The sequence below is a fragment of the Barbus barbus genome (assembly GCF_936440315.1).
Source record: "Barbus barbus genome assembly, chromosome: 38".
NCBI classification, from domain to species: Eukaryota; Metazoa; Chordata; class Actinopteri; order Cypriniformes; family Cyprinidae; genus Barbus; species Barbus barbus.
Window position 1 is genome coordinate 3,937,394 of NC_136716.1, and position 12,262 is coordinate 3,949,655.

General features: G+C 35.8%; 2 protein-coding genes across 3 annotated transcripts; one reads left to right on the forward strand and one right to left on the reverse strand.

The window, feature by feature from the left end:
* The first annotated feature begins 2,626 nt into the window (after positions 1 to 2,626).
* On the forward strand, positions 2,627 to 8,342 carry LOC306857973 (centrosomal protein of 55 kDa-like). 2 transcript variants are annotated; one of them, XM_079398289.1, is made up of 9 exons: positions 2,627 to 2,713; positions 2,862 to 3,064; positions 3,235 to 3,495; positions 4,871 to 4,915; positions 5,008 to 5,158; positions 5,248 to 5,492; positions 6,615 to 6,686; positions 7,052 to 7,177; positions 7,282 to 8,342. In XM_079398289.1, exons 2-9 carry the CDS (start codon positions 2,864 to 2,866, stop codon positions 7,489 to 7,491), a joined length of 1,311 nt encoding a protein of 436 aa, XP_079254415.1. In that variant the 5' UTR covers positions 2,627 to 2,713; positions 2,862 to 2,863; the 3' UTR covers positions 7,492 to 8,342. The 2 variants fall into 2 exon arrangements, with proteins under 2 accessions (XP_079254415.1, XP_079254416.1); XM_079398290.1 differs by having other exon boundaries at positions 2,630 to 2,713; positions 2,850 to 3,064.
* A 454-nt stretch (positions 8,343 to 8,796) lies between these two features.
* On the reverse strand, positions 8,797 to 10,591 carry LOC306857974 (retinol-binding protein 4-A-like). Its single transcript, XM_079398291.1, has 6 exons — positions 10,465 to 10,591; positions 10,254 to 10,373; positions 10,037 to 10,173; positions 9,836 to 9,942; positions 9,117 to 9,329; positions 8,797 to 9,028 (listed from the first exon to the last, which is right to left on the reverse strand). Exons 2-6 carry the CDS (start codon positions 10,353 to 10,355, stop codon positions 9,009 to 9,011), a joined length of 579 nt encoding a protein of 192 aa, XP_079254417.1. The 5' UTR covers positions 10,356 to 10,373; positions 10,465 to 10,591; the 3' UTR covers positions 8,797 to 9,008.
* Positions 10,592 to 12,262: the final 1,671 nt, after the last annotated feature.

A 12,262-nucleotide genomic window follows, 5' to 3' on the forward strand; every position in this document is an offset into this window, starting at 1 on the left:
TGTGTGTGTGTGTGTGTGTGTGTGTGTGTGTGCGCGTGTGTGTGCGCGCACAGGTTTATATACCCTGGTGGGGACTTAAACCACACACAGACTCATGGGGACTCATGTCATGGTGGGGACCTAAATTGAGGTCGTCATGGGTACAAAAGCTTATAAATCATACAGAATGAGTTTTTTTTTTTTTTTTTTTTGAGAAAGTAATAATGCACAATGTTTCCTGTAAGGAGTAGGTTTAGGTGTAGGGCGATAGAAAATACAGTTTGTACAGTATAAAAACCAATACATCTATGGAGAGTCCCAACAAGGATAGCTGACCAGACTCTGTGTGTGTTTTTGTGACATATGAGGAGGACACAAATTTGTATAATGACATGGGTATGGCATGGGTATTACAAGGAGAAGGTGATTTATGAGGACATTCTCAGTGTCGCCATATTTCAAAAGGCTTATAAATCATACAGAATGAGTTTTTTTGAGGAAGTAAAAATGCACAAAGTTTCCTGTAAGGGGTAGGTTTAGGTGTAGGGCGATAGAAAATACGGTTTGTAAAGTATAAAAACAATAGAAGTCTATGGAAAGTCCTCACAGTTCACAAAAACAAACCTGTGTGTGTGTGTGTGTGTGTGTGAGTGAATTTTGACCTTGTGGGGACATTTTTTAGGTCCTGATGAGGAAACAAGCTTATAAATCATACAGAATGAAGTTGTTTGAAAATCTAAAAATGCATAAAGTTTCTTGTGAGGGGTAGGTTTAGGTGTAGGGTTGGTGTAGTAGGACAATAGAAAATACAATTTGTACAGTATAAAAACCACCCATAAAACATGGAAACACAATGTGTGTGTGTGTGTGCAGAGCACAAATTCTGAGTATGGGACACCATACTTGACCTCACGTCACTCGCATCCTTTCCTTTCCATTTCTATAGATAGACTAACCGACATAGATAGATGACAAGGTGGACTCTGACCCAACACTGATAGATGTTTTATATTTATGTTTTATGAAAGAACAAACAGAAGGTCAGAATGGGAGAGTGAGTGAAAGAAATAAAAGATGGCCGCCATGCTGCAGTGAAGCGAACAGTGAAGGGGTGGAATGAGAAAGCCTCGAGGGATGAGGAGTAGTAGGCAGCCAGGAGGGAATAGATATTTAACGAGGAACCTCGTTCTACCCTCTAAATCTGCTGCATACGACAATTACAAATATATATCGCTGCTGGAATGATTTGCACACTGAACTGGATGATGACTGACTGTGTTATATGAATGAGATCAGTGTGTGAACTGCAGTTTCACTTCATCCACTAAGATGCAGAGATCACAGCGCTGTTTGTGCTAAACACAACTCCCATCATTCAGTATTTATTAAACTGGAAATCCTCACAGACTCATGGGGGGAAAAAAAGCTTTTCTCAAGCTCTTTCCCTCCTCTCTTGCAGAATCCTGGATTAGCTGGATTTCTAAGATGGATGTTGCATTACTAAACACAAATGAATACTGCTGCAAGAGTGTGGATGATTCCTGAGCCAAACTGTACGACACCCAAATCTCAAACAAACCCTCTACAGTGCACCCAGAGCAATATGAGGCCCATGCTCTACTTCTGTAGGCCGAGGTGTGTGTGTGTGTGCTCGAGTGAGTGATAAACAGCTGCATCAGCCTGCAGTGTCATTAGTGCAGATTATTGCAGTTGAGTGCAGATGCAGCACTAAAACCCAAACATCATCCCCCGCACAGCAGCACCACTGACCTTCCCAGAACCAACACTAGAGAAACAAACTTTCACACTCTTCTCATTAGCCGGCGTGACACTGACTGACTGATGTGTAGGCAAATCATTCAGAGATGAGAAGGTAGGCTATTTCAACACTGCAGAAAGATGCCAATGCCCTCAAATTGACTAAATCGAGTCATCAAATGCATGAATTTTGCAACTAATGTTATGTTTTCAAAATGCATTCTAAAATCATAATTTAAAAAAAGGCTTGAAAGTGTTTTTTTAATTATATATGATTTATTTATTTTCAGAAAGTCACATTGTCAGATCACAGTTTTAGTTCAATTTGAATGAGCCATGTGCATTGAAATTTGTGACAATATGTCATTTATTATGGTTGACTATTTCAAAACGTAAGGAATACTCCCTTTCAAATGTTTGGGGTTAGAAATGTAAAAAAAAATCAGCAAGGATGCATTAAATCATCAAAAATGACCTTTATATTATTACAAAAGATTTCTATTTTAAATAGGCCTAAAAGCTGTTGTTTTGAACTTTAATGAAAGAATCCTGAAAAAAAATCAGTTTCCACAAAAATAAGAATTTAACACAACTGGTTTAAAAATACTAATGTATTTTTGAGCAGCAAATCAGCATATTAAAGTAGGCTTTATTACAACAGAACTGTTTTATTATAATAATTAATTAAATATTAGCCTAACCGCAGCCTTGGTGAGCAAAAGAAACCAAACAGACCCTACATTTTTGTATTAAATTAAATGTTAAAATATTATATTCAGTTAATAAAATAAGTAACGTTCTCTGCCTTATTTAAGTGTTAAATTAAAAACATGCGAGATATTTGTTGACGGCGTGTTCCGGATATGACGCAGGACGCGCCGTATTTAAACTTGTTTTCATTATCACGGAAGTGAAACAGGACCGTTTTCACAGGCTGATGTTGATATACTTCCACACTTAGGCGCTCATTCTTATCGTAAGTAAATATTATTTGACAGTTTATTTAGATATAATTGTATAACGCTCTTAAACCGGACTTTTCGCTATAACTGTAACGTTACTGAGAGAGATCAGTAGCTCGATTCGTTTGTTATGGTTAATGTAAAAAGCAGTTTTATGTCCAGACATGGCGGCGAAGGGGGCCAAGGAGACTATCGTGAATAAACTGGGCTTTAAAAGCAGCAGCAGCAGCTCCAAATCAGTGGAGATGGAGATCGAGAAACTGAAGAAAGAGAATCAGCAGCTGAAGAAAAGCCTGGAGGACACGAAGAGAGCTGGAAGACCTCAAAACACACATCCAGACTCTGACAAAGCCAAACTCCTGGAGGTGAATTCATGTCTTCACACCCGAACTCTGATGATAAACCTTGTTTACAATGAAAAGAAAGATGTCTATGAATGTAAATGTGTGTATGTAGAGAACATTTTTCTGTGATGCATTACATTTCTACAAAAAGAGTGTTATTATGAAGGTATTTTCCCTTTTTTACCTGGCAGAGGATCTTGGCCCTGGAGACGCTGAGGGAGAGGAACTCGCAGCAGCTGCTGGGGAAGGAGCAGGAGATCTCCAGCCTCAGACAGCAGCTGCGAGCCGCTCACGGAGACGTGGTGTCTTCACTGCAGAGCCAGCTGGAGCAGAAACAACACGAGGCCCAACAGAGAGAGAAACAGTTTCAGGCTCTCTCACAGGAGACCGAAGACCTGAAAAACAAGTATTGTGCTGTTTCTGAGAGGTGTGACACACTTGAGAAGCAAAAGGTAGGGGAGGTGACTTCATAGTAGACCCTTTGTATGGCAAGGTGAAAGAATTTTGAGCTTGAAATGTGCAGTTCCTATCAGGATAACTTTGGATTAATTATGATTTTAAAATATTTTTGAAAAAACTAATCTCTGCATTCATTTGTTCAGAAATATTGTAAAATATTATTACAATTTAAAAGAGCTGTTTTCTATTTGAATATATTTTAAAATGTATTAAATTTATTCCTGTGATCAAAGCTGAATTTTCAGCATCATCAGTGATTCATGATCATTCAGAAATCTCAAGAAACATTTCTTATTATTATCAATATTGAAAAGCCTGTGCTGCTTCATATATTTATTGAAACAGTGATGTACTACCAAAAGTCTAATGTGAGATTTAAAAAAAAAAGGCAAAATTATTATTATTTTAGCGACGTTACAAAAGCATTTCTAAATGAATGCTGTTCTTTTGAACTAAAATAATTAGTTTAGTGAAAACTCACTGAAAACTAAGAAGCATTGATAATAATTGGGCACCAAATCAGCTGTGCCGTTACAGAAATGAATGATATTTTAATACAGGAAAATACAAAACAGAAATGTCTCTCTTGTTATGTACGTATTAAAATGAGCTCATCTATAATTTCCTGTCACTTAAAGGGATAGTTCACCCAAAAATGAAAATTCTGCCATTTACTCACCTCAAGTAGTTCCAAACGTATATGAATTTCTTTGTTCTGCCAAACACAAAGGAATATATTTTGAAGAAAGTTTGTAACCAGGCTGTTCATTGACTTCCATACTAGGAAAAAAAAAAAAATACTATGGAAGTCAATGGTGCCCCAGAACTGCTCTGTTTCCCACATTCTTCAGAATATCTTCCTTTGTGTTCAGCAGAACAAAGACATTCATACAGGATTGGAACTACATGAGGGTGAGTAAATGATGACAGAATTTTCATTTTTGGGTGAACTATCCCTTTAACATAAGGATATTTCAAAGTAAATTAAAGCATGGCCAGGTTCACACACTAGATGGCAGTATTTCATCAAATAACTAGTTTCTTGCTCAGAATACTTTTAATTCATTATTAGACGTTTAATAACATCTCAGTGACAATTTGACTTTTTTATAGCACTCAAACAAGCCTTCTATTATTATTACGCCATGTATCAGTGCTTTACATCAGAAGTCATTCGAATGATCCATATTGATGCACCATCATACCCTTAGTAGCTTAACAGTTAAGGATCTGGTTAGCTAGATATTGGAGATTCAAACTTCAGAATAGCTGAAAATAGCTAAATATAAGATGTAAAAGGTTTTATCTTTCCTCGTTATCATTTATGATTGCTCATTTTGAGGTTTTATGTCATTGGTCTCCTCGCAGGTTTCGTCTGGTGAGCTTGCGGTGGTTCAGGAGCAGTTGCGAGACGTGAGTTCACATCTCAAGAGTTCAGAACATAGCTTCCTGGTGTTTCTTCCAGACTCATGTGTTGTCGTTCCTCTCTCTGCCTTTGAGAACAGGCTCTGGAGAAGAACCATAACTGGCTTGTTTATGACCAGCAGCGGGAGGCCTACGTTCAGGGCGTTTTAGCCCGGACCAAAGAGTTAGAGACGCAGTTAAATGAAGCAAATCAAGCACTCCAACAACAGCACAAAGAAGCCAATTCAGATTGTACAAAGCTGTAAAATACTCACTCAAAATGGTCATATGTGGTCTGTATTATGCAGTAGCATCATTCACTCTCTCTTTTCACCATACAGGCCAGTCCAGACAGGCGGCTCAGCGTGAGCTGGAGGCAGAACGTGCCCGAGTCAGCCGAATCCAGACAGAACTGGAGGATCTGAGAGGAAGGTATGAGGAGAAGAGCAGGGAAGCGGCTCAGGCCCGGGAGCAGAGGAAGCGCGAGGCTCTGCAGGAGGAGAGGAGGCGTTCATCGGAGCGAAGCGCTCGACTGCAGGGAGAGCTGGAGGAGGAGAGGAAGAGGGTGGCCGAACTACTGATGCAGGTACAGATGGGAATCATTCTGCATGAGCTCTGCAATGCAAAAGATACTTGGGATTTTTGTCCTATTTTCAGTTACAAAGTCTAAAAAAAATTTAAATCAAGATGCATTTACTTTTAAAAATTAAGTGTTAAATATAAAAAAAAAAATTAACATTTAAATTGTTCATATTTTTCTTAATCTGCTGCCAGACTTTTTATTTTTTATTTTCTTGTGTAAACCTATTTTGGGTGGTAGATTGAAACAGACTTGTACTAGACAATATTTTTATTCTGTGAATATATTAGTACTTTTAGGACTATTTACTATTAGGGCTTTTATAAAAAATAAAGGTTTGTAAAATAATTTTCAAATTTTTGTCAGATAGTATTTTAGTGTATATTTTAAAATATTCTTACATTTGTTTTTGTATGTTGACTTTGGGACAAAATATTTAAATTATCATAAACGTATTGTTCGAATGATGCAGTTGAATTGTTTTTGCCAGGAATATAGCCATTGCTGCTGAATTGACGTTAAATCATAAATAAATAGTAACGGCCTTTTTTAAATGGTCGATATCTAGAGAGCAGGGTGGGCACCGGCTCATCTAATGCCAATATACATGATACATTTTTATTTCTCAAGTGCAATTTAGTGATGTATAAACATTTTGAATTATAATAATGATAAAAATATTAAAAGTGGCCACTGCAAATTCAAAAGTAAATCTTGAAGAACAGGACAAAGCAATACCTACCTTTAGCTAACAGTATTTAGAGCTTCTGGCACTTAATAATAACAAGTTATCATTGAGTATATAAAACTGGTAGACGCATATATAATATGCTGTATTTTATAATTAGCTGAGGTCAACCATTTTTAAAAATATGACCACAGTTTGCTCTTGAGCGCTGACATTTTACTGGAAATACACGGGCAGTTTATTAGTCCAAAGTTTCTATTTAAAGTTATTATGAGAGTTGTATATGTTGAACGTTTTGGTCACAACGTAAATCACATATGTGTTTCGATGACTTCACTGTTAGTTGTAAAATTAAGTTTATTATTTGTGCAATCACTATATCTGCTAGAAAATGAAAGCTGAATAAAAGTTTAACAGCTAAATGTTTTCTGTTTTGAAAGGTGAACCTACTGCAGAAATCCCTGATGAATCAGAAGGAGGAGAAGAAAAGAATTACAATTTTGGAACAACAGGTATTTGGATCATTCTGTACCACTAGCGTTAATAGTAGAGCTGTGAATGAAACCTCCAGCACGCTTCTCAATTTCAAATTCAAAAATACTATCCAATAATTTATCAAATAATTATTTTATAAATCATTTTATTTCATATAATTTATACTTTTAATTAAATATTTTTTTTTTCACATTTTTTATATATATATTTTTATAATTTAATATATAATTTTTTAATATGTCATTATTATTATTTTTTTAAATACACTCATGTGTAAGACACCACATTAAATTGAAAGTTTTGCTGAAGATGTAAAAAAGAAGCAAATTGTTAAAGATTATTTTTGTGTTCTTAACCTTACTTGTCACTGACCATCTTATAGATCCAGTTGTCGGCCAAAGAAACTGAAAGTGATAAACTGGACCGTCAAACCCTACAGCATCAGCTGCAGAAAGTTTTGAAAGAGCTTCGTAAGGCCAGAGACCAGATTACACGCCTGGAGTCTGCCGTGAGTTCTGAGATATTCTGTCATGTGTCCTGACATGATCATTGACATACAGTATCTGTCATATTCTTGTGTAATAATGTGCCTGTTTTGACCTTGTGCCTCAGAAACAGCAGAGAGAGTCTCGCTTCTCTGAGCCCAGCTCCTATACCAGGATGGATTTAGAAAGATTGACTATTCAAGATCAAACCACGTCTCCATCTAAAGTCCATAATGTACTAGACGAGAGTGTCCTGGAGTGTCCGAACTGTGGCGCTTCATATCCCACCAGCCAGCACAGAGAGCTGCTAGCCCACCTCGACTACTGCTTCAGCTAAAACACATGCTTCTGAAACACTTTGTGGATGAACTTCTTTGTTTAGGGCGCTTTATGACTTTTTATTGGAGCCACTATTCCAAAGAAACGTTTCAGTATTTTTATATTAACAGGTGTATTTTATTTTTATTTCAAAGAACAAATATTAGTGTCAAATTAAAAAAAAAAAAAAATTTAATGTTTGAAGGAACTTTAATAGAATATTCAGAAAAGTATCAGTTTACATGGGGCATATTTAAAAAATATTTTAATTTATGAATTCAAATGTGACCGTTTTTTTTTTTTTTTCTTAGTTGTCTTTTGGTGACAAGGTTGATCTTTTATATGCAGTTTTCTTACATGCAATATTTAGCATATCCAGTTTTTTTTTTTTTTTTTTTCAATCAGTGTTGTACCTAAAAAAAAAAAAAAAAAAAAAAAAAAAAAGGGTTAAGTGTCCTTCACTGAATTGTGTACTCCACTTGAATGAATAAACAGAAAAAGACTGGTTTGTATCCTCATGGTACCTCTGAAGTGTTAGATGTCTGGGAGCCAATCTGTCTTGAATTAGACCTCATGTGTAAATCCTGCATTAAACTATTTAAAGCTGGGATTAAGAGCAGCACAGTAGCCGGAGGAGAACAGGTCTAATTCTAGGGAAGTGCCATGCGTTATTTCACCACCAGGAAAACCATAAGAGAGGAAAAACTGGACTAGCAGTCCAAATAAATTTGTCGAATCCTTCCTAATGTCCTACTGAGGATATTTACACTCTTCAGTTGACATATTTGCATAACATGAAATTTCAAGAATAAATGTTGCTTTTATTTCTAGTGTATATATCAATAATATATAAATTTGAATGATTTCTCTAAAATATATCATCAATCGTATGTATTATTTTCTATATATTATGGACATTTTCTATAATTTTTCCAGAACTTGATTAATCTTATAGCCTGATTTTATAGTGAAATCTATGTAAGTATAATTCCTACATTTATATATTAAAAATGAATCTTTTTTCATGATGTTTCTAATTAGAATGCAAATCAACAGAAGTTTATAAATATATTACCTGTATATATTATAAAGTATTTATTACATTTTGAAGGAAGATTAATAATGGCAGTGGCTGAATGTGATTATTTCCTCATACTGATATATAATCTGTGCTGACAGCAGATACTCTGTATCATGGTCCAAGTTGCTCAACGGTTTTGTTAGTAGATCTGTCAACAAAAAGCATTTATTTACATACCTGTTCAAACAAGCCTTTGATAAAACCTTTGTGACCTTTACTAGCATCAATCACTGAATTCAGTAATTATACTTTTTTTCCCAAATTTATTTGAAAAAAAAAAGAAGACAGTTACATTCTACAACCTAAAAATTAAACATTTCCCCCTTTTGCTTTGTGCAAAATTATTATGCATTCTCTTTTATTAAGTAGCATGCTTATTGTCTGTATTTACAAATTTGTTAAAAATATAAAACATGTCAGATTACATCCTCAGAAGCTCTCTGTGTAGTGTTCCTTTAGGCAGCGTCACAGAAACCTGCATAATTAAACAAGTAAAAACACATCAGCACATTTAGAACTTATGAATCTAAACAATAATCATTTATGAGGCTCAACCATCTTACCAGTGTGTGCAACGCGTCTGTATTTGCCCAGGAAGCAGATCTCCTGTTTCTTCTCTGTCACATTCTTCTGGTCTTCAGGTCTGAGGCCGTCAGGATGTCGGGAGAAGATGAAGGAATACCCATCCAAGCAGGTTCCATCCATATCAAGCTCTCTGCAGGAGTAGTGGATGGCGTAGTTATCATAATCGGTGTCAATGATCCAGTGGTCATCATCTGTGGAACGGTCAGAGACAGGTCATGAGCAGATGAGCTGTCAGGTTTTACGTAACACATGATTTAATCACATTTCACAAGCTAGGTTTAATAAGATGCATGCTTACAATACATCTGCGTTTGAGTCATCAAAAAAAATTATTATAAAATACATTTTAGGATATATAATAATGTCAATATATCATAATATCATAAAAATAAAGAAAATAGGTTTTAAAAGATTATTAAATTATTGAAATATTTTACATATGTGTATGTATATCATGTAATATAAATAATTAAAAATAAAGAAAAATGTTATTAGGGATTATTAAATAATATATACATTGAAAATATATACATATGTTATATATTTTAATTTAATAAAATAAAAAATACATATACAAAAAGAAAATCAACTAACCATTTGCATAGTTTTTTGCAAGGTCAGTTTTAACCTGTTGAATTTTCCCTGTTTAACTTTTTATATAATAATATACAATAATATATGATAAATTTACACTTACATCCAGTCTGGAGATATGCTGCGGCTCCCCAGTATTTCATCTTGAACCTAGCAGGGTCTTCTGTATCTTCAAAAGTGCCAAACATGTTGGCGCACATCTCCCAATTGCTGAAATTTAAACCAGCGTGTGAAGATAGAATCCTTTCCATTGCCTAAGTGCAATTTTTGCAAGACAACAGCAAAAACTGCCATTTAAACTCACTTGAGAATGATGACTCTACCAGTGGCGGTGGCTGTCATGGTTCCGTCCTCCTCCACTTTGAAATTGGCAACAATATTATCAAGAAGGAAAAGCCCAACGGGGTCTTTCTTGGCCACGGCATACCATGTTCCTTGATACTGCATGGTCAGTGGACAAATATGTGGAATGAAAGCTCAAAATCAATGTATGGATAGAAGAAAAACACTGGTTAACTTACCCTCATCCTGTCAAAGTCCTGTTTGACGGTGATGTTGCTCACCAGACAGTCCTGCGCCCAGCATGTCGCCAGGACACAGAGAGCTATGCAGAGCCTGAGCATGCTGCTTCTGTGCTTGAGCTGTGAAAGATGAGTACAATGGTTATAAAAAGACCAACAAATGCATTACTTTGTTGTCCTTTAAACAAATCCTAATGCTTAAGGTGCATACCTTGATCACAGTATCTGAAGTGTATCTGTACTGCTGCAGCTGGATTCCTGCGAGGTGCTTTTATACAGGGACGCGCTTCTGGGGGTATTTCATAATCCCACCCCAAGGCCCAAAATTCACTCTCCACCATGCCTGTCATTGGACAAAATTTTTACATAACAGCTGTGATTCAGGTATTCACAGGCAACACGGCAGCGTTGACCTTTGCTCTTCACCTAAAGTGTTTTTTTCTAGGTTGCAGCTGGATTGCACAACAGCTTGATTGTTATGTTCCCTGAAGCCTCTTCAAGAGGGAACATTTCTGTTTGGTGAACATAGAACCTTTTTACACTCTTAAATATAAAGCTTTTTAAAAGGGGCTTTTCACAACAATGCAATAGAAAAACATTTCTGGCTCCCAAAACAAGGAAGTTTCAGTGATTTTTTTTATTCTCAGTGTGAAAAACATTTAAATAATCTAAAGAATTTTCTTTTTACTATAAAGAACCTTTTGTGCAATGAAAAGGTTCCATGGATGTTAAAGATAGCTTAGAGAAACTATTGACTGTGTTTTTTCTAGCACTTCAGACACGTTTGTTCCTTTGCACTTATAAGACTAAAGAGAACAGTCTGATGCCATGGTACTATATCACACTTGCACCCTAAAGAGAGCAGCCCCAGAAAAAAAGAGCACAGCAGGCAGAAAAGAAAATTCAAATTGCATGGAAGTGTATTTGTTGCCTAAAGAAAGGCCCTAAAAACTGCTTTACTTTTCAACTTTTTTAGAAGAAAACAACATAAGCTGAATTGTTTATTTGATACAGATCTTCAAAAGGTTTAGACATTTACGAACAGCGTATCAGCAATATGCATTTCTTTACTCGCACGATTAATATTATAACCATGCAGCCATCAGCTACAGTATCACATCTAGGTATCTGCAAGGATTTCCAGTCAGGATTTAGACCGAATCAACTGCGCTCATTAGAGTTACAAATGACTTGCACTTACCCAATTATGGTTGTATCTCTCTATTAGTGTTACTAGACTTTATTGCTGCATTTGACACTACTGACCACAATGTCTTTTGAATAAATGCAAAAATTATGTTGGAACTAGTGGAACTGCACTGGCTTGGTTCAAATTGTACTTATTTGCCTGTTATCAGTTTGTAGCAGTAAATGAAGAAGTTTCAAATCAATCACAGGTTCAGTATGGTGGAGTACCACATGGCTCAGTACTAGGACCTTTGCTTTTCACCCTGTACATGCTACCCTTGGGAGATCTTATTAGAAAACATGGTGTTAATTGTTGGTTCACTGTAACGCTAATAATACTCAGCTCTTTATTTATTTGCGACCTAACTATCAAAACATACCAATTCACAAAATTAATTGAATGCATAGTCCAAACGCAATGAATATTCTCTAACACTTGATGGCTGCTGTGTCAAATCTTCATCTTCAGGTAGAAATCTGGGTGTGCTATTTGATAGCAAGCTGTCATTTGAAAGCCACAGCTCTAGCATTTGTAAAACCGCATTCAAAGTGTATTCAGGTTTGTAATAGTATCAAATTGTCTCACATTTGCCAACTTACATTAATTCACTCTGTCGCTGTTCAAGGCTGGTTTTCATTCCAAAATTGTTTGGTCTTTTCTTGTTGATAAAAGAGAACTAAGTGCAAATCAAAGTCCAGTTCTCATTCTATGTTCTATTTGTTCAATCAGCACTTAAACATCTACAGGAAACTTAAATTTGCTGTCTCTTAAATAACCTCTATAGAGTTTTTCAGCACTTATTTGGAGCCTACAGTTGCAC